A 22768-nucleotide genomic window follows, 5' to 3' on the forward strand; every position below is an offset into this window, starting at 1 on the left:
AAAAGCTCTCTTGTGAAATATGAGCCTGCTTTTTCCACGACACTATATACCCCCTCCCTCGCCAGACTGTGGGGTACTGGACTTTATTTATTTATTTATTATTTTTAGTCTTAAAACACTGAACCAAATAAGCTGGTTATTTCGCTGCAGATAAAACAAACATGAGGAAGCTCTGCTTGCAGGGATGGATATGCCTGTCTGAGGGGAAGAGCAGCAGCTCACCTGCTACAGTGTTTTGAGAAGTAAAGCTGCTTAATTACTTTTTATTATGCCTGTGTTGTTTTATTAACCAAATATTTGTCTTTTTTCCTCACACACATCTAATGCCAATATATAAATTGCACAAGGGGATTATGCCAGCATGAGTCAATCTTGGGTGTGTTTATCCTTGGAGAGACATAAGCCTCTGTTCTAGAGGCGGGTGTTTCTTATCCTTGTTAGACCTATGAATATCTTTCGCCAACAAAATTTGTCACTTTTCACTGTTGGCTTGTTGGCTGCTAGAACAAACCCTGCAGACTGGCATGCCTCAACCGAGTGGGGTGGGGGCTAAGTCCTCTGTGACTATCAATATTAAGTATTTACATTACAGCAGAGCTTAGAGGCTTGTAACTGAGATTCAGGCATTACCATGCAAGCAGAGAGTAAAAGACACTTCCTGCCCCAAACAGTTTATAGTCTAAACTGAAGAGACTGGTGATAAATAGCAGACAAAAAAGCAGCATTATGGCAATACAGCTAGTGCTAAAGCAAGTCTGCAAAACCCATGAGATTTTTGCAAAAATAAAATGTTAAGTTTTTTATTTGCTTTGTGGACTATTAGAATTTGTATATTCAAGCTTTCTTAAAGCTAGGAAGTTTTTGGTTGCTGTAACAGCTGTAGTTCTTGCTTACTCACGTGACTCCAGGAGGTGAGGTCTTACAAGATGAACACATCACTCCAGTGATCATTCTTTCAGTCCCATTTCGAAGTTCCTTTCTGTTGATCTGTCTACAAGAAAACGCTGAGTGTAGCTACACAGCTAGTTTCTTGTGTCCTCCATTTGTGGAGCAAGAATTGTTTCTCTTAGACTTATAAGAAGCACAATGTTTTTTCCCCAGCCATGAAAATTACTTTTAACAACAGTAATGCTTAATTTGCACATCTCTTTCTCCATTATTCTCACCATGCAGTTCAGTTTCCTGTATCTGTCCACGTCTTGCTGGTATATACTACTGTCAAACCTGTGGATCTGCTGTTCCATCCCTAGCTTTTGACCTTGCCATTTTAACTGGCAGAAGACTCCTATTAAATTCCGGGGTTCTCTGATGACAGGTGACACAAAAGAAGGAAAAAAATAAGCTGACAGAAAGGAGTGGGTGTTTTGCCTGCCCAAGGTGGCCTCTACTGTAATTTGTGCATAAGGCTCACCAAACAGGAAGCTGAGCAGAAAAAAGTCTGTGGAAGAAGTGAACCTATGCTAAAAATCTTAAATGTGCAGGTCAAATTTTAAAGTGGTATGAACTGGTTTGGCTCAGTTGCAGGCAATGGCGATACTTAAACTGGGCAAAATGGTGAGGATTTGTCCCATGACCACCATCTCACCATCTTCACTTTCTCTGTACATCCTAAAAAAGAATATCCAGCAGCATGTCTAAAAATAGGACTTAAGTTTCTCGACTTTACAACAGACAAGCATGCCAGAACTACTGTGCATTATTGTGCTGCACTGCAGCGAGAAAGGAATACTCTTACTGTCAGTGTAGGAGGAAGCCTTTGAGGGGAAAATCATCCGTAATAAAGGCCTCTTTTATCTGAAACACCTAACATCTCAACTCTTCAAATCCCAACACTGCATTTTCTTAAAACAGGTTTCTATTATGTGTTAAACACATCAAATAGAGTAATTCAGTCTCATCATCTAAATTCACTGTTGTGATAGCTGAATGAAATTAGGGCAAGCTAGCTAAAAAGGTAATAGAAGCTTTTCATAAAAGCAGCATGTGAAATGCATCAGTGCTTTTCTTTCTTCAGGAATAAAAAGATCTTTGCTTTTCTCCAGTGAGCTTATGTTACTGAATTGAAGACCCTTGATATGGTCTACAGGGCTGGACTTCCTAGAGGCAACTACCAAGGTTAGGCCTTTGTTGTGGTAGTTAGCAAAGAAAAATTCTTGTCCCAGAGAACTTGGCCTGTATGGACAAGAGATAGGGGGCAGCAGGGAAGAGAAATCCTTTCAGTTCTTAGGTCAGTGGTTTAACCAAAGACTTAACAGTTTTCCCTGATCCAGTTTAGGCATTCCACATTTTATTGTTGTTTTCAAAACTATTGTTGTTTATTGATATACAAAAAAAGGCCACTGTACACTTCACATAGGAATGAAGTACACAACATGTTTGTGGTTCCCCTGATTCAACAAAAAAGCAGTTGTTTTCCTCTACAGAATGCAGTTCTCATGTCTACCATGCATACACTTCACATTGAAGAAAAATTCCTAACAAGGGCATCAATGAATAAAATATGAAAGATGTTCCTTCCCTGAATCTCTGGGCAAAAAAACTCATTCAGTGTGCTTACATGGTCCTTCTAGCATTGCCCAGACACGGTATTTCTCATTTCAACCCCCCTGATAAAGCAGTGGGTTTGCAGTGGGTTTATTCCCCTTTTCTTGTAGACAGAGAGCTAAACTTAAATTATCAAGATTACACACAAAGTTTGTGGTAAAACTCCAACCTGTACTCAGCTGCCAGTCAACATGCTTTCCTTCCATTTCTTTCTGTATCTTTGTTTTCAAAGGAAAGACTGTGAAAAAATGACAACAGGATCAACATGGTAGAATTTAAAATTGTCTGTACAAGATGCAAGATGCTGGGAAATACTGATCACTAGGCATAAATGCTAATGAAGTTGGAATAACTTCTCCCCCCCCTTTCTGAGCTGTTTTCTCCAATACACATTCTCAATACAGACCTCATATGAAACACAGCATGTTTGAGGAATTAAATAAAGACCCTAACATAGATGTGTGTGGCAGCTGAATAGAATCTGTGTCTCATGGGGATGATCTGTCATGGCTGGATTTGTGGGTCTGGAAAAGGAGACTGTGAAATCCTGCTGGCCTCATCCATGAAATCACAAAAATTACACTCCACCCCCATGTTCACAAATGTCTGCTCCTGGTCCTCAGCATCACATCTGGTCTGTGGTCACCCTGGATGACGCAGGCTGCAACTCTGTGGGACACCCAAGGTTGCAGTCCTGCATTAACACAGTTCTGGGTTCATCTCAGAGTAAGATAATGGTTCCCCTGTGGTTCAGTGTATGCAGCTCTGCCTCTTCTTTCTGCCTTGCTACTGGAGTTAAGGAGCTAGCTAGAATGAGAGCGCTCATTTGTGCGTAATCTGCTTCCACAGAAGAGCACTGGGAGATTCCCCATTTCTCCTGTGAATGTGACAGCCTCACGAACATGCGAGCCGACGAGCAATGCTGAGCAGGGACATGAATGCATGGCGCGCGTATGGAGCGTTTAGTCAGCACATTTTTCCACGCAGACCCAGAGGGCAGTCTTGTATGCTGGGACTGGAATGCTGCCCACTTATGGTAGCCAGCTAATGAGGCCGGCACTCCCAACGCAGTACACAAACACTTGCAGAGAATGCCAAATATCTTGTGATGCACAGCCCACAATTTTCCTAGCTTGCTTTCTTATGCAATGCATTCAGTTTCTTGTCTATTAGCAAATGGATGTTCTCAGGAAGGTATACAGAGAATGTCTACAAGAATAATGTCCCTGATAGTATTTCCCAGTGCCATGATCACCTCTATTTAATGATTTCAGTCTGTCACGAGTTCTACAAACTAAAATTTCCAGTGTGAAACTTCCAGTACTCCTAAGAGGAAAGGGGGTCTTTATCTGACTTTTTCACAGGGTCAGAAATATGTAGGTAATAAGCAAAATAAGTTACTTTCCCAAAACCACAGGTCTTATCAGATCACAAACTAATTAAACCCTAGTAGAGCAAAGCCCTGAGTGAACATGAAATTTACAGCATGTGAATAATGACAATGAAATCAAATACTTAACCTGACCCACATTCTGAAGAAAATTACTAAACAGCATATGTCACACTACTTGATGCACATGCACACAAACTGATGTGGATACCAGTATCCATCTAACCATGAGAAAAACAGCTCAGTGTCAGCTGATTTGCCCTGCTCCACTGCCTCATGTCCTATATTCATACTGGTTCCCCCCCCCCCTTTTTTTTTTGCATAAAATTCTCTTCTGTATTGCCACATGTGGCTCAGATGTAGTTTCAGCTTTTAAAACGTGGTGTCAGTCTAGTCCAAATTAAGGAGGCTATCTTTTGTCAGCAAGATGCAACCAAATTGCCTTTCTCGATCCCTCACATCAGATGAATAGTCCTAATCCTTCCAGTAATTGGAAGATGCAAGGTTCCTGCACTGACTTCTCAGGTCTGTGAAAGTCCATTAGACAGTTAAGATATGCAAACAAATGCACCTGTAATGCAGTTACCTGTACCATTTTCCTAGCATTTCCATTGTGAAAGCTGAAACCACAGTGGTTCCACGAGGCCATAATAAAATTCCCTCCTACTCATGACATGAATTAACCCACACAACTATTGCACTCAAGTGTTTAAATTCACTGAAATATATTTATAATAATGTTCACTTCATGTACTAGACCTGCAGTTATTCTTTACTAAGTAAACGTTTATGTCAAATAAAACATGTTCCTGATCGATTTATAGAACATTTGGGAAATGGTATTTTAGGAAAGCTCTCTATGGTCTTAGAAAGTGTCTTGTTTATAGCTAGCACTTGGTTTCTGCCAGTGTAATGGCACAGATGTCACCAGTGTCAGTCAACTTTGTAACTGCTTGTGCCACACCACAGACTCCAGCCCCAGTGGCTCTGGCTGTGCCATGGCCGCAGCAGACCACCCCATCCAGAAACACACAAGGGGCTTCTGTGGGATGGCGCTGAACACGTGCAATGCCATTTTGATGCTGGTTTTAACCTCCGAACCTTCAGGTCCTTGTGGCATTTAGTGCCTACAGACACATAGAGAGGTTTGTCCCCTCATGCTGTGCACAGCGCTCCTCCCAGCACTCAGAGGTGTGAGGGGCCTGGCTGGATCCCTTGCCCACAGTGAGAGGCCAGACCCACCAGCAGGGCCCTCACACCTCTGGATGGGCTGGCCAGGCGCAGCACTACCCTCTACCCTTTTTCCTTCAGTGGGCTGAGGCAGGGGCTCCTGTAAGGTGGGCTACAAGTCCCAACATACCTGTAGAAAGGCTGAGGCAGGCTGAGAAGGTGGCGAGAGGCTGATGTGAGCGGAGGGAGGTGCTAAGACAGCAGTAGGGATACTATGGTGGGCACTGAGGAGCTGAGGCAGGTGCTAAGGGGCTGAGGAGAGCAGAGAGTGGCACTGAGGTGGGTGCTGAGGCTGGTGCTGAAGAGAGCAGAGGAAAGCACTGAGGGGAGCAGAGGCAGGCACTGAGGCAAACGCTGAGGAGAGCAGAGGACAGAGCTGAGGGACTGAGGAGCTAAGGGGAGTGGAGGGCAGCGCTGAGTGCCTGAGGAGAGCAGAGGGTAGTGCTCAGGCGGGAGCTCAGGGAAGCAGAGGGTGGGGCTGAGGCAGGTGCTGAGGGGGAGCGAATGGCGGCGCCGAGGGGAGCAGAGAACAGTGCTGAGGGGAGCGGAGGGCGGCGCTGAGGGGCTGAGGAGGGCGGTGGGGCGGAGCGGCCGCTGCGCCCCCTCCTGGAACAGCCGCCGCCTGCGCTGCGCGGGCCGGCCGCGCCCGCGGTGCCTCTCCGGCGTGCAAGTTAATGCGCGGTAATTGCCCGGCGAGGAGAGGCGGGGCGGAGCGAGCCGCCGGCTGCCCGCCCTCCCCCCCCGCCGCTCCCCCCCGCCCCTCGCCGCTGCCGCCGCCTCTCCTCCCCGGCCTCCCTGATGCCGAGGAATGGATAGAGCGGCTGCCCTGCGAGCCGCCGGCATGCTGGAGAGGAGGGAGCGGAGCGGTGGCGAGGCGGTGGCCGGCGGCGGCGGCGCGGGGCCCCGGGCTGGCGCGGCGGCGCGGGGCTTGCCGGCCGTGCGGAGCACGCTGCAGCAGTGCGGGCTGCTGCAGGACCTCATCGACATCTCGCTCTCCAACCTGCGCGGGCTCCGCACGAAATGCGCCGCGTCCAACGACCTCACCCAGCAGGAGATCCGCACCCTGGAGGTACGGGGCTCGGCAGCCGCGGCGGGGCCGGAGGGGAGCCCCGCCACCGCCCCCCGGCGTGCCCGTTCCTCACAGCTGGGGGCCGAGGCCTGCCCCTTCCCCCGGAGCCCTTTCCTCTCAGCGCGGGGGCCCCGCGCCCTCCCCGGTGCCGGGGCCTTGAGGCACCCTCTCCCTCCCGCCCTTTTCCCCCGGGTAGGGCGGGTTGTGCCGGAGGGAAGGACGCCCCCAGCGCCGCGGCAGCCCTGTCAGTAGGGGGTCGGTCCCCGCCCCGGCCCGGCGGTGGGGCCGGGCTGGCCGCGGCAGGGTCCCCCGGCTAGCCCCCCGCCGCTCGGAGGGCGTCGCGGGAGAGGCGGGGGGCGAGCGGGGGCGGACAGGTGCGGGGGAACCGCTGGGCCGGCCCGTGGCTGCCGCGTCCGGGCGCGCCCCCCGGCTTCAGGCGGCTTCGCGGGGAGCGGGAGCTGCCTGTGGTCGCGCTCCGCCGCCCCCCGCGCCACTGCGCGGCCCTGGGGCCTGCGGCTGGGCTGGTGTCACTGTGGAGGTAGGTGCGATGTGAGGCGGGGACCAGAGGTGACCCGAGGCTCCCTTGCAGAACGTGGGTCACCACAGCGCCCTGGGAAGCAGGATGGACTCGCTCTTTCCCTCAGGTCTTCGGTGTTAGCTTCTGATGGTTCCTGCCCTCGTCTCCAGGCCTGTCTCTCTATCCTGGGCTCAGTTTCACTGATCTAATTTGATGCTCATTTTCACTCCATTGGTGTGGCTGACAAAACAGCAGCACCATCTGGGTTTTGCTGTTTATAAAGACTATATGAAACTTTAAAGCACAAAGCATGTGCTGTTGTGATGCCTCCAAAGGAGGGCTGAATCTGTACATGAGCCTGCGTAAGTATTTAGAAAGGGAATGTAGATTTATTCTTGCTTACTTCATTTGACCTTTAGGTACTTAAATAACATTTCTTTTTACCTTGTGTGCCGGTACTGTTGCTCTAAGCAGAGTTAAAAATCCCCCCTGCCACCTTTGATAGAAGTTTCATGTAAAGGCTAGTAATGGTCCTTTTCTCTAGCCTGATACTGGAGACTGTGGAGCTAGAGCATTGGGCCTTTAGAAAGAAAAATCATTACAACACTGTAACTGCAACAAATGTATATGCTGCAAAATCCATCACACGAGAAAGGAAGGTTGGGAAAAAAATTGTGAAACAATAGGTGGTAGGTAGATTTTGGCATAACCTCTTGGAAATCTATCATTCTTTCTTCCTCTGCCTTTTCTGTGGGTTTTTTTTGTTTGTTTGTTTATTTATTCTGTTTTGTTTTGGGTTTTTTCCCTTGCAAATTTGTAGCACTTTTTTTTTTTCTTTATTTTTTTTCCTCCTGCCACCTCCAAATAGCATTCAGAAGGCTATTCTTTATAAAACAGTATTTGTGTGGGCTTTTGGCAACTCTACTGATGGCCTTTTTAATGCTCAAACAATATAAATCAGCATCATTTCGGAAAATTATCATCAGTATTTTGCTGGTGAACCTGTTCTAAAAGGAAACCTTTATTCACAAAGGATAAAGGCCTGCTATCATCTTCAGGTTCTTCTTAAAGCAACAAAAGCTGTTTTAGTGATAGTTGTCGAGTGTGTGCATGCATTCCTCTTAAGCATTTATCTGCTTAAACAAATGGGTGCCGCATTCACTGATTACCAAATTTATGATCAGAAAAAAAGCTTAGCTGAAAAAATTCTTTGATGCACAGTCCAGTATATGATTTCTCTGGGAATTCAACCAAGTACTGGATCTCTGCCAACATGTGAAGCTATGGGCATGGGTATAGACTCTGTGCCCTTTGCTGTGTTCTGTTGCCTGTACCAAAATACATGTTGTCAAGCATAGTCAGAGTCTTGTGCTTAGCTTTCTGTGCCATTCTGCAGTGGGTTTGTCTACAGATGCAGAGCAGAGAACCAGACTGTAGGAGATGAGGGTCTGTGTTTTGTTCCCTAAGCTGTAATTTTCCGGGGTGCAGCAAAAGGTGGTGGACTGCCATATAGCCTCAAGTACCAGGCGCCCTGCCTGTGGCATTACGTGGTGTAATTACTGTGCCTTGGTTAATGTGTCAGAAATGCATGTGTGGTCATACGCATTTGCTTATCAGATCACATCAGTAGAGACAAGTGCTCCGATATTGCAGAGGGCCAGTGTTACTGATGGTTTGACTGTGGTGCGGAGCTCTGCACAGACTGTAGGCACCTCCTTGAGTCAGTACTTCAACCAGAAGCTAGAAGCTTGGAGATCTACAGTCCCTGCTGCGATTCGCTGGGTGGCCCTGACAAGTTGCAGAATGGCTCTGTGGATTGTGATTCGTGGCTACTAGTGATATGGTTGCTGGGCCTGCAAGTCTCATCTGTACTTTGGACTGGAATCTACATGTGTCTTCTGGTTTTGTGCAGAAAGTTCTTCATGGAAAAAGAGTTACGGAAATTTAGCTGCATCAGTATAACTGGTAAACTGTGTAGCAAAGCCACAAGGAAATGATAAAACATGAGACAGATAAAGCAGCAAACTGGAAGCGGGAAGTACTAGTTTGGGAACAGAGGGAATGACTCTGGAAGTTGAAGAAGTAGCTTCTGAGGCCAAATGTGACGTTCCATGTGTGTGATTTGAAAGCAGTCCAATATACTAAGTCAGAAATTGATTTCACTTTTTCTTTTTGTTCAAAGGAAGAAAAAGGCAGGGAAGTGTCTATTTGTATATAGCTCATACGTCTTGGAAAGTTCTGTGGTGTCAAGTTTTGGTTTCAAAACTGTGAACTTAACAGGTGAAGGGATATCTCCTTGAACACAGTCTTCTATGTCAGTGAACTGCAGCCATTCAGGCCATGTGTGCATGGGGGTGAATGCTGTCAGGTGGCTGTGGTGCTCTAAACTATTCCAGCGCAGGTCAGACAGCAATGCATGCTCGTTGCCATTTCTAATCTCAAGGTTAGCACAGCCCTGAAGTTAACTTCTGAAAGTAGTTGTAGTGGGAATGGAATCGATAGCTGAGAACACCAGTGCAAATTCATCTAAATGCTTGTGTTATTTTTTACACTAGAGATGCTAGCTTGGTCCTTTTGGCACCACTTCCCTCTGTGCCTGTTCACAGCTTAGATAGCTGTCATGTATGCCACATGATTCATAATGTGTGTATGTTTCAAAGTCAAGAACATCAACTTAACTAAAGGTGTTTGAGTGCATGCTTATGTCCCTCCCAATTTACTGAAATGCTTTAAGTCCTTCCTCATTCCTCTGGTGTATAAGGTCTTCTCAGAATAAAGCACATGGTAGATAAAGATTTCGAACTGGGATCTTGACAGGTAAAGATAAGCACTCATGGCAGCTCAAATGAATGCAAGGAGAACTTTCTGTAATAGAGAAAGAAGGGGAGTAAAGAAGGGCTATGGGAATTGCTTGCAAATAATATGTTGAGTGTAGATGTCTTATGTGAGCTTGACCCTGTTTCACATGTAGGAAGGCCATTTCTTAGAAGGGCAGGGAGTTTCCCTGTAGTGGAAAGTATATTGTGTTAGTTTGGTTATTAGCAGACCAGGTTCTCTGATGCCACTAGGTCTTGTACTTTTTTGAAATTTTTTATGCTCTGCCAAATAAGTGCTTGAGGTTTTTTTTCTTTTTACCCACTTCTTTGGTATATGGCTTGCTTTCAGTTCTGTCCTAGCAGGTTTACTCACTTCTCAAGTCAACTACAAAACTGAAATGGAAAATAATGGTAATTTTTAACCCATATGTGAGAGCAAAAAATGTCATGCTGTGTGGTGAGCATCCAGTGTTGCTCCAAGCATCTTTGGAAAGAAACAACCGTGTCATCTTTAACTCTGTCATTATGCTAATCCCTTGCATGACTCTTAAATTTGTTTTGCAAAGTTAGAAGCATATTATTTTTATCTGTATTTCTTCGTAAAAGCAGTATCTTTCTGGATTCATTTCTATGGCTAGGAAGCTGATAATGGGACTAGACATCTGTAGTGAAGCACATGAAACTTCTAACGCTGCAGCCCAAGCCAGTTTCTTGGGCATGAGGAGGAGAATATAGTCCTGGTGTGCTGGCTGCAGGGAAGGTTCCTATGGTTTCTCAATCTTTTCTGCTGGAAACAGCATAGCTGGTTTGGTGAAGTGTGGGAATTAGAGGGATGAAGTGGGACATGTGTGTGCCCCCCCTGCCCCTCCCACTTCTAACTGCAGCAAAGATGAGGCAGCACCAGGCTGAACAGAGACCTAGAGTGTGTTCAGATGTATTTTCTTTCTACCTTGGTTCTTGCATCGTAAGAGCAGACTGCAATTTTTCTGGCATGGAAGCTGCCTCCAAACTGTTTATGGTGGGAGTGTCAGGGTGGGGCAGTAGCATGCATTGCTAAAATCTATGCCTGCTCTTTGAGAGAAACTGTTCTCATTGCTCTCTGATGGACTGTGTCTGTGATAGAGATGCTCTTGGCCCCATATGCAAAGATCACTTTGACTTCTTCCTCAGGAATGTCTTCTGTTCAGCACCTCTGGAAAATGTAACACCAGATCAGAAAGCCTGACACCATCTGTGCTGCGTCACAAATAAGTAAGTCTACTACTCCACAAATCAGTCTTTCATATTGGCTGAATGATACCTGTGGATTAAATATGTTTGAACTTGCTTTAACGTTATCTTGATTCATTTGTCAATTTGGCCAGAAAAGGCTTATCTCTTACCAAGCAATCTCTAAGCAGAAACAAATGCTTTGAAAATGGGGAGACGCATGAGAGGAGAGGAAGAGGAATTGTAATTGTCCAGACTTGCAGACTGGAAGTTGGGCATGTGATACACGTAAGGAAAGGAAAAGAAATGTTTGTAAATTGGAAGTAGTGGGAGTAATGAATTTTTCAAGCCAAACTGCAACCTGTAGCCACATGTTTATGAGCCTTGTTCAGCTGAGAAGACTTCCTTTTCAGTAGGTCTTATGTAAGAGAACAGAGTCTCTTACTTCATCTTACTTCTTGCATATATGCAACGCGGTTGCTTTTTCTTAAAGTTGTCATCCTTTTTTGTAAGACTCTCTTTTTTTTCTTAAATTTGTGTGCTTGTTTGTATAAGATAGGCTTTAACAGAGATTCTGTTTGACTTTGAAGGAGTCAGAACCATATATTATTATAAAGCCTGTAGACTTCATCTTTCCTTTGTGACAATGTTTCTTCATACATGATCAGAATTTGCACATCATAATGGAATTTATCTCATCTCCTACATTTGATTTTGCATAAATGTTTACACAAAAAGTGAGCAGCAGTGTTTTAACTTACCTGGAGTTTCCAGGACAAGCTCTGATGAGTAGTTATCAAGACGAAGATAAGACAAGGGATTCTCTTCACTTTTCTGTCAAAGTCTGTATGTACTTATAGCCTTGGGTTGGATTCTACGATGCACTGATTGGGAAGCCAGAAAAGTATCAGAGTAAGGCTTTGTGCTGCCTTTGCCTCTCTAAGACTGGTTGCGTGGTTACTGGATTATGTTAAAACAAAATTATTCCTACTCATCCTAATACAGAGTCAGCTTGGAGACGTTTTTCAGCAACTGAACTCCAATAAAGAAGTTCAGCAGATCCTGGAGTTGAGACCTCTGTACAAACATGCCTACACACTAACAGGAAGTGCCAGACAAGCCTCAGTCTCCGTATGTGATTTCTGATGTTTACTGCTTGTTCAAAATTGTTCTAATCAGTGAAGTAGCCTGACTTGAACCTCAGCTGTATCTAGCTAAACTCATGGACGTGGCCATGCTTACACAGATAGCACCTGAGCAGAATTTGGTCTGCTACTCAAGTTCAAATGCTAGCTATTAACTGCATTTCACAAGGGAAAACCCCGATTAGTGTTACAGCTGCACACTAGTGACAGATTTACAGCTATGAGTCAGTGTGGTGGTACACAAATTTATCACTTGTTTTTATTCATAAATAGGAACACTTTACAAAAGAAGCCATGTGACACACCAAATTATTTAGGGAATAGTTATGCTTAAAATGATATTTCCACCATGTAATCTTTCAGATGCTTCAGAGAGAAATTCTAACCTTTCGTTTAAGGCTAAGATTTAATATCCTTTTTTTTAGCCTGTAGCAATTATTTTTTTTTTAATTTGTTTTGTACTAAAAGAATTGTAATGAAAGCAAGCCCAGCTATCTCTCACTGTTTTGAGAGTTGGAAAATGTATTGGCTGGATTACTGTGTGAAAGGCACAGATGACACCACCCAGAGTTACTGACTCAGACATCTCTTGGAGACTTCCCTCCGTGCTCATTTCTCACTCCCATGGAGTAATCCCACACAGTTGATGCTACCAGCAGCACAGTGTTGCCGTGGCTAGCAAACCAGAGGAACCAGAGGCTCTTTGAATCTGGACAAAATAAATGGGTAATGCTTCCAAGCCATAACTTGTGAGCAGTTGTGCATAGAAGTGTTTTGGGCACTCCTGCTTCTTGGTGGGAGTCTGAACCTAGTCAAAGACTAGCTCAACATGGTTAAGAAACAGTTTGGCAATCTGGCTTGGCTTTGACTGCAGTGACTCCTTCTTGGCAGAGCTCAAGCGAGGGCAGGTGGTGGGTTGTAGTCCACATCCCCAGAATCTAGGACAGGATCAGTCCCAAGTTAAACTAGAGAAACTCTGTATTGCTGATAATGTGGGAGAACAACTGAGAACCAGCAGAGTGTACAGGTGATCAGATATGTCTTTTGCCTTATGCCAGAGCTGCACAGAGCTCCTGTGCCACCTGGAGATCCCAGAGGCATGTCCCAGCCCAGCTGTACTCCCCCTGTATGTGCTCCAAGGAACATGAAGCAATCACTGGTGCAGCTATAGTGTTCGCTTGAACCTGTGCTAGTTGACAGTTGTCAGTTCTGTGGCTGAGCTCGCTGTCTGTGCTGTAAACCTGCTTTTTGCATGAGCTGCTTAGACTGCATCCTTGAGCATTTCTGAGGTGGAAACCCAAACCTTATCTTAGGCCCTAATCTCTCTGGGCATGTGTGTATCATAGCCCAGTCTGATAGTAGATGTCTTTTGTTCATCTTTCTCTAAGCGCAGCACATGTATCTTAAGTCTGAGCTGTTTGAGCTGTCTGTAGGTGGAAGATGCAAATCTCATTGGACTTAGGCACCTGAGCTCAGGACTGTTCAACTAGCAACATGGCCTATACAGTGATGCTTTAAATTGATCCTGAAATCAATATGGTTGTGCAGGTGCACAGGAGATGAGGAGCTGGCTAGCGTTTTTGCTTCCAAGAAGTGAGTGGAGTGATTTTTTAAATTAAAAAAAAAAAAAAGGTGTGTGTGGGGAAGAAATAGTAGATTGAAATAGCTTGCAGCTAGCTGCAGAAGTGTGCAGGTTTAGCCTAGCAGAGGGGTTGTGATGTTTGGCATAGTGGGCAAAGCGCGTGATAGCATAAAGTTATTAGTGTTAGTGTGGAAAAGACTAAAACAGAACTCAAAGTTAGAATATTTGCTTGCTTTGGCTCTAAACCTTTTCAGGTGTTACTCAGGTTATCATTCAAAATACCTAAAATTACTTGTTTCCTAAAAAGTAATGCCACAAGGACAGGTAAAAGCAGCCAGCTTCTCAATAGAACTCCCCCCACCTAAGTATGGGCTGTGGATTTTGTAGCTTGACTAGCAACACTTTTGGTCAGCCAAAAGTGATTCAGGGAAGGGGGGTGTAACAGATGGTGCATGCAGAATGTGTGCTTAGATGGCTGTGACTCAAATGCACTTTCCATGCTTTACTGAATGAGAGGAAAAAAAGACACAGCTTCCTGTTGTGGGTTTTTTTTTTTTTTTCTTTAGCAGTGATTTTCCTAAAGGGAGAAAACAAGGAGTTTCGTGTGTTTCTTCTGATTATCCTTGGGGAGGTGGTTGGAGGCATAGTGTCGAGGGCTGCAGCTGAACCCCATTGCAGGGCCATGGCATCCTCTGTCTAAGAGTAAGATAGGTGACTCCTTGTCATTCTGTGAGTGTGTTGTCTTGTGAACCCTCCCCTCAGACAGAGGGAAAGGATGCCTTGGCCCATAACACTGCTAAACAAGCCACTGACCAGGATGTCCTAGTTTTAAATCTCTGTAGGGAGAATTTATCTCGATACTCTTATGTTTTAAAGGACTAATTCCATGTATGCTGAGACTCACCACTGGGGCTACGCCATGTTTGCATGTGGCTACAAGGAAATGCTGACTTGCCTTGAATTAGGGCAGTGACTGCCTACAAGGTAGTTGAACAGTAGTTATTCTTTTAATGTTAGTGTAAATGGAATTTCAGACGACCTCTGCAGAGCCTTCCTGGGTATTTGCTGGTGTAACTCTGAGAACAGTTGCAAGGCAGCTGCTTCATGCTCGTTAGCCATTCCCTGTCTGCTTTCAGGATTCTGTAGGCAGAATTGGATCCACTGCTTCCATCTTACTTTTAGCACTTTTAAATTTGGCTTTAAGTTAAAATATAGCTGTCTTTTTCTCTCAGGAATGTATTCTGAAGTGAACAGAGGGCAGGTGTCTGTCATTCCTCTTCTGCCTAGAGAGAAAATCTAATTCATACTGTGTGCATCTTGGGGAAGCAGAGAATAATCGCAGGACACTTCATCAGTACAATAAGGAATCATGCTTTGATCAGGGGCTACAGAGTGCCTCTGATATGATGATTATTAGTTATTCCAAATGGAAGAGCTCTAATAGCAGAAGCTGTGAGATCAACTTTAGAGCAGTAATTAACATGACCCTGAGGCATCTTGCTGGGTTGCAGCACATCCAGGTTCTGACCTGCTTTGACCTGATGCTGCCAAAACAGGTAATTGACCACAGTTTTCAGAATGCAGCCAGGAGCCTCAGGTCTGGGTCCCTGAAAATATTGAGAAGTCTTTTGCAAGTAAGTTTAACAGGGCAGGAATTTCCTGCCTAGTTCTACTCTCCTCACGTGCTTCTAAAACATGGGCTTGTTGATTTATCAAAGAACTTTCACTTCTGTTTGAAGCAACCTAAATTTAGAAAGGAAGTCTTGAGCTTCTCATTGCTGCTGTTGTGTGGGCTATTGTTAAGACTTGCAGATTCCAGTGTGAGGTTTTATTTTTAGTTATTAATGATGCTGAATAAACTGGAAAGAAGAAATAATACATTTCATGGATTGAGAACTTCAACCAGGCATCGCCACTAAAAGATATTAGGGGGGGTAAGTGGATCTGTCAGTAAGTATAGTTAACTGGAGGATGTGTTGGTGCCTCTTAGGCTGTCTCTAGTGCTCTAGGAGAACCTCTCCACGTATGTTTCCCTACCCATCTTAAAAGCCTGGAGAATTTTCTGGCAACAGTTTTCAGGTTCCAGAGCAGTGTTTTCTTCTTTTTACCTTTGAAGTAAGTTAGAGGACTAAATCCTGCTTTAGGATACAGTTGCATAGCTCCACTGAAATCAGCAGAAGTAGTAAAATTTTGTTGTTTAAAGCTTCCTGACTTTTTTAGATGTCTCCCTCTTAAAAACTGTTCTTCATCTGCCCAGAAAAACATTTCAGTTTAAGGGCCTTTTGTCTTTCTGACCAAAACTGAAACTTTCCACGAAGTAAAACATTTCTTTTGAAGACTTCTAACTTTAACTCTCCCACAATTTCTATAGAGAGAATTCAGAGTGCCTCAGACCAGCACCAGCTATGATACTGTATTTGCTAACTTGAGAGTCAGCTTGGCCTAAACTTTGTGCACAGATTTGATTAACATATAGCTAAACACTAAATTAGAGTTTGGTAATTCAGAAGCTTAGACATTTTGTCCCTTATATGACAGATCAAAAGATTAAGACCTTTTGCTGAGTCAGCAACCTTCCCTTAACAGAATACTTTGACATAAATGTGTATACAGTAGTATTTATACAGTGGCATCAGCTAGTAATATCAAACTCTCTTAGTGCATATCAGATGAAGTATTTTTTTTCCTCTTTATTTTAATGAATTCTGGAAGCTATGCCCTCTTCTGTTCTCCCTTAAGGAAACAACTGACTAAAATACACAGATACTGTTATCAGGAGACTGATACATTTGGGGAGACTTGCTTAGGCCTTCAATCTGCTCCCTTTGGACAAAGAAAGGTGGTTTTTCTTTTTCGTTTGAAAGACAAGGATGTCTGTAAGTGCTCTGGAAGGGGAAGGAGGTCATAGTGTTGAAGTAAGGCAAGGTGAGTACAGACACTGAAGACTTAACATTTGTTCACACAACTAAGCTGGGAGAAAGCCCAGAGTAGGTATCAAAGGGCTTGTCAATGCCATTTGTATTAAGCCAGGGTATTTTGTCTGTTAAAACTGGTTTGGTCTTGTTTTGTGGGTCAAGTGTAGTATTTGCAGAACCAGTAACTGACTGGTACAGGCCGGATTTAAGCGCTGTTGTATTGGTAGCATTTCGTATGGGTATAATGAGGCAGAGTTTTTGTGGGACACCTCTAAGCACACCCTAAATTCCTGGGCCATTTGCAGTCGTGGCTCATGACTTGAGTGGAGTCTGTGGAAACTGAAGTTTGGAGGGAGAAAGGAGAGCTGCTGTAAGTCCAGGTCTTCACCTACTGTACTGGAACACTGGCTGCATTTGTGCTGAGACCACATTTGTAGAAAATACAATCCTACTTTTGGGGAAGATGTTTTTTGTAATGATGTTGAATGCACTTCTGTAATGGCAATTACATATTTGCATCTAACAAATGGGCCATATCAGTTAGCATCTGATGATCTGTAACCAGAGGTGTAGCTGACTTAGCAAGAGCTAGCTCAATACTTCTGCTAGGGTGACACTAATACTTAGTTTTTGATTCTTACGGAAACTAAATCACAGAATGGTTGGGGTTGGAAGGGACCTCTGGAGATCATCTAGTCCAACTCCTCCGCTAAAGCAGATCCTCCTAGAGCAGGCTGCAGAGTCACATCCAGGTGGGTTTTGGATGTCTCCAGAGAAGGAGAATCCACAGCGTCTCTGGGCAGCCTGTTCCAGTGCTCTGTCACCCTAAAGGTAAAGAATTTCCTCCTCTTATTCAGTTGGAACCTAATGTTTCAATTTGTGCCCGTTGCCCCTTGTCCTGTTGCTGGGCACTGCTGAAAAGAGCCTGGCCCCATCCTCCTGACACTTGCCCTTAGGGTATTTGTAGATGTTGATGAGATCCCCTCTCAGCCTTCTGTTCTTCAGGCTAAACAGGCCCAGCCCTCTCAGCCTTTCCTCATACGGGAGATGCTGCAGTACCCTCATCATCTTTGTAGCTCTAAATCTACACCACCATTCTGTTGCCAAGGCATGTTCCACAGCCACTGATGTGTTCTTTATTTTTTTTTTCTACTGTCTAATTCGAATTGCCTCAGTTACCAGGAATAACTAGTTTGTGGTCTGAGGTGAAGAGCTTTGAAGTTAATGGACACCTCACAATGTAAGATTTCAAATTGAAGGTAGTAGCGTCTATCCTTTCATTTGAGTGAGAAATTAGTACAGCAGCAATGCAGTGGTGATGCAGCGCTGCTCTTAGCTAACTTAGCCAGGACTAGCTAAGACCTACTAGGCTTAACCTGGATCCTCTTTCCAGTTCTCTTAATGCAAAATGTTTCTGATTCTTAATCTTCCCTAGGCAGGGCTCTACGCTGTACCTTCAGCCTAGTGAATCCTGCCTGTACCTGCAGTGGGTGCATCGTATCCCTTGACTGCCTCTACCCTGCAGTGTCTTTCCAGCTGCTCAGCTTTCTGCCTTATGGCTTTGTCCTCTGGCTTAAGCATTGCGGACAGCCTCTCTGAGGCCCCACAGCGATGACTCAGCAATTTTGCACAGTTCTGGCTTGATCCTTCCTGCAGCTGTAAAACCAAGGTGCGGGGGTGGGGGAGGGAAGCACGTGAGGAAATGCATGGTCTGATCCCTGCCTCTCCCTTTCAGTCCTCATGGATCCCCTACATAAATAGGCTGGCTCAGCCTTTTATGTCTTCCTGCATTCCTGACAAGAGGAGCCTGATGTGAGAGGTCTCTTCCATACCAGGCATGGCCCCTATATACTGCAAAGAATAAAGTCTCCACATTCAGACTGTATTCTGCAGGGTTGGTTAGCAGCATGGTCTTCATCATCTTTCCTGACAAAGCCTGACAAAGTGGGAACAGTAACAGTAAGCACTGCAAGTCTCCACATTTCTAGTATTCTTTTGAGTTCTTCTAATTGCTGAGCCTTTAGCCCCTTAATGCAAGTAGCTGTGGCTCTGAGATTTATCTGGCCTCAAACTTTAAGGCAGAGGACATGGGGAGAATTGGAGAGCCACCCTGGTGGATGAGGGATTTTGAAATTTATCTGTAAGAAAGGCTCATTTCTTTGGGAAAAATTACTGTGTTTTTCTTCTAAGAAGTCATGGTACCACCTCTTCTTGCAGTATTGGCATATTAAGTAGTCCAAAGTGCCTCTGTTCACAGGAGAGTGTAGTATGGTTTCCATGCTGCTGTGCAGATGGTTGTTGAGTTGTCTTAAGGATAAGACTTTCTAAAGTGCATGACCTTCCTTTCCTTAAATGATAGGCATTCTGGGAAAGGTACTTTACAAGGTAACCTGCACAGCAGCTGTTGTGAGCACCACCAAGGAGAGGGTTGAGTTTTGCAGTGTTTATTTTCAAACTATGAGATAGTTTAACAATGTCCCCCTTAAAAAACTGGCATGTACCCAGTCCCCAACAAAATAGGTTGCAGCTTCTGTGAGATCAGTGTGGATAACATGGCATGGTTTTGCTTTGATCTTATGTAGCTGCACCAGAATCAGGTTTAATTACTTTGAAAGCTTGTCTCTGAGCAGTAGATTCTCTTACTCCAACTGGGATAGACAAGCTCAGAGACTAGTCTGAACCTTCATTTCTGCAACTGGTGGAAGAGTTACTGTTCTTTGTCATCTTCCGAGGTTGCAAAACAGTGGGGAGACCTCTCATAGTTTACAATCTAAGGCTGAGTGAGAGATGGGCAGAAGGAGGCAGGCTGATCCAGTGGTTAGTGTCTCTGCTCAGGAGGGATGCCTCAGTTCTCATGAGCTTTCCAAGTCACTTGGGCAATTGCTGGGGTATGGGAAGATTTTTTTTGTAAAATGAGAACAATGACAATACTATCAGAGCACCCACCCCTCTTTCACCCATCACACTGGTGACACAACACACACTGTCATTCAGAAGGGTTCAGATCCTTATCATGTAAGAATTTAATGTAGGTTCATGTGAAATAGGACTCAGTTTGTTTAGCTAAGGGTATGACCCCAAAACAAGATGCGTTTCCTGTTTGGTCTCTGGTAATTTGGGGATCGCACTGCCCCTGCTATTGTAGCTGTGTGTGCAACAGCTTATTCCCAAGTGAATGACTAGAAAAAATCTTTTTCCTTAATGACTATTGCCCACTTGAAGGACTGTCTTCCAGATCTGTAGAAATGGTGTGGTTGGGTACCTGCCAAGTTTTGATATTAGTATCTTTCAATGTTGCTTTCATTTCCATTTTTGTTCATGCCTTTGCTGTTGGGGAATGGGGAAGGTAGTTAGCAGGGTATATCCCTCTAAAGAAACCTGTGTCCAGGTGCTGGCAAATTGGGCTATAAATATGTATTTGTGGCTGAGAGCTGGCATGAACTCTGTATAAGGAAGGGATGATTTTATTTTGGGTATTGCATCCTCTAATGTGGGCTTATATGGGCAAGAGCTATTCTTCCAGGCATCAGCATTGCTAGCTTTTTAAAAAGTATTGAGGATTATATTGAAGCAGTTTCCACTCAGCTTTTTGCACTCAGCTTGATCCCTATGTCTACCCTAACTTCGTGCTGCTGCTCAAAAAATCAGCTCAGTTTTACTGTGCCCAGTGACAGGGACCCAACCTGGACATGTGTATCAGTTTCATAGACAGAAATAAGCATGGCTTCTAGGCCAAGGCATTTGTCTCTTCTGAAACTCCACAGTATGTCTGCTGCTGCCTGGCTGTCCAAGTTTGACCTATATGTAGAATAGGATTTAGGGCCTGCATTGTGACATATCAGTAGTGCAGTTTGCAATAGTCTATTGCAATAGTCTAAAACATGCTACAGTCTACGTTTATTAAGATTATAACATCACCCCTCTTTAATGGCAGCTGAGAGACCTAAGAAGTGAATATCTTTCAGGCATGAGAATGAGAGGCACATCTTTGAGATGAACCTTGATTCTACCCTGGGCTGCCCTTCAGCTGATGGAAAAGAAATGCCTTATTTTTTGGGTCTGCCTTACTAGAAACAGACGGTAGCGTTAAAGCAGCATGCACATGGTTCGTGCCCTTCTTGTGAATGGTACTTCGTTCTACAGAGTACAAAAGTCTGTATTTTCTTCAGTAAGTTCTTTAAGTTCCAAGCAAAACCTTGAACTGGCTGATATGCATTTGAACTTTGGGGTTACTGTAGGTTTATACTGAACTCTGTGATGTTACGTTTATGTATGTGTCTCTTCTTAGGTGTGAGGTAAGAAATAGACCTCTTCTTCAAAGGTTGAAAGACGTGGAGAATGTCTGCTGTGAGCTGTGTTCCTTTGTCTTAAAGCACGTAAGATTTGTGGCAAGGTAGTAGCTGTGTTCCTATGATGTATTTTCCAACTATTATTTAATCTGTAAGACATACCTTTGACAGTACAGCAGATACACATTTTTTAAACTAATGGCCTTCCAAAGTTTTATAGTTTTGGCTACAAGTACTGTACTCATTAATGGCTTGATTGCTACCAACCGTCTTTTTTATACATACAGCCTTTATAAAAAGGACTGCCAGTTGTATGACTCATGCAGTTCCTAACTTTACCTGCTGTCTGCTGGTTATCACTAAAAGGTGCACTTTCTAACCTGGTTGCCTAAGAGATTAGGGACTTACTCTACAGGTACCCAAATGCCACTCTGAGGGCAGCCAGTACTCCTCTTGTCAATTCAGGTGCCCGAAGGAATGACCTCCAGAACAGCCATCATCAGACAGGTTGAGGTCACAACTCTATACAGATAAAGGTGGTACTTCTAAATTATTTTGTCATGTTCTGATGAGCTTCTACTTGCCATCTGCCCCTTACACAGTTGTCATATCATTATCTGTTCTTTCAGAGACAATTTAATTAGATCTTCTTTCCCTAGGTTTTAATCGAGTGTTATGGGGTTGCTGGTAAATTATTTACAGCCGTATCACTTGATGGAACACTTGGTCTGCTAAAGGTATCACGTAAGTGACATATCTGCAGCAAAGAGAACAGCTGGCTTTAACTTAGGACCCTGTTTGTGTTCCTTGGGGTTATCTAGTTGACATTAGACGAATGTCTGGTTATGTGAGCCCACTTTCCTTTAAAATAGTAGAAACTGAATGTGACTGTGCTGAAAACAAAGCAGTTGAAGCTGTTTAAAACTAGGGTAGGAGCTGAATTTAGCCTTAGTCTCTGCTGGCTCAGTTCTTTTATATAAGTGCCTTTCAAGGTTGAATACCTTAAGCAGTATGGCCTTGACCCCCACTGGAAGCTCCAGCTATTTAAACAGAAGTGCTGATGTACTGTCTTCAGGCTTGGTCTGATGTAAAGTTTATTTTTTGAATGGACAAGGTAGTAAAAAATGACGCTCAGATAGCAAAGGCTAATAAACTGAGAAAGTGGGTATTTTTAGAATGCAGAAGGATTTGTTCGCTGCTTTATTTCACCTGTCCCTTAAGGTGGTGAAAATTTTACAGCTTTAAGAAATCCCTTCTTCTTTCATCTTGTTGAACGCTTGTTTCAGCAACATTACTCGTTTCTAGTGCAGCTCACATTCTTTGTGAGAAAGCCCGAGCATGGGAGGATACCAGCCTGCCTCCACCCAGGTGTACCAGTAAGTTTATAGCAATAACCGTCTTCCATTCATTGTTTACATAGCCTCCAAAGTAAAATGCAGTTTGAAGATATATAATCAGTGTTACAGAACTGTCACCTATGGAAACCTTCCAGGTATTTATTATGCTTATTTGGTATTTACAATGAGCATAAGCTTGGGTGTGTTTTTAACACTTAGTGTGCAGGCTATAGATGCAACTTTGGTTCCATTCATTATCAAAAATTACTAAGTACTTCTGAAGATGAGTTTGTCTTGCTTCTGTCAAATTCCTTCCAGTGTAGGATTCAAAAGAATAGTTTTGCAGGTTCTTGACACTTAGCTTCACTTGATGGATTCATAGTGCTGAGACAGGGGAATACAGCTCAGCTGAAGCTTTGCGATCTGATCCAGAATAGAGGACAGTAACATGCCTTCATTTTGAAGCACAAATCTCAACTGAATGTATGGAGAAAGAATATTTGATACACTATAGAAGGCCATATCTGGCATCAGGCCGATGACTTAACCCTGAGTTTATTTCTCCCATAAGCTTTTTAAAGAAACAAATCCTCAGTTGACTTACCCTGAGCATCTGATCTATAAAAGTTGATGCAGAAATTGTCTAGGTTTTGTAGTTGCACAACCGATTACAAAATTTGATGTAGTTGTCTTGCACAATATTTAAAACAGGGCTTAAAGGGGAA

The 22768-nt window shown here is 44.1% G+C and overlaps 1 protein-coding gene across 1 annotated transcript in view; it reads left to right on the plus strand.

Moving 5' to 3' along the window:
* The first annotated feature begins 5761 nt into the window (after nucleotides 1-5761).
* The window catches only part of KSR1 (kinase suppressor of ras 1), a 70568-nt gene continuing 53561 nt past the window's right edge, over nucleotides 5762-22768 (plus strand). The window contains exon 1 of the mRNA XM_080374254.1: nucleotides 5762-6233. Within this exon, the coding sequence (XP_080230380.1) occupies nucleotides 5973-6233 (261 nt within the window). The 5' untranslated portion in view covers nucleotides 5762-5972. The remainder of the gene's footprint in view (nucleotides 6234-22768) is intronic.

The sequence above is a fragment of the Falco punctatus genome (genome assembly GCF_963210335.1).
Source record: "Falco punctatus genome assembly, chromosome: 1".
Taxonomy (NCBI): domain Eukaryota; kingdom Metazoa; phylum Chordata; class Aves; order Falconiformes; family Falconidae; genus Falco; species Falco punctatus.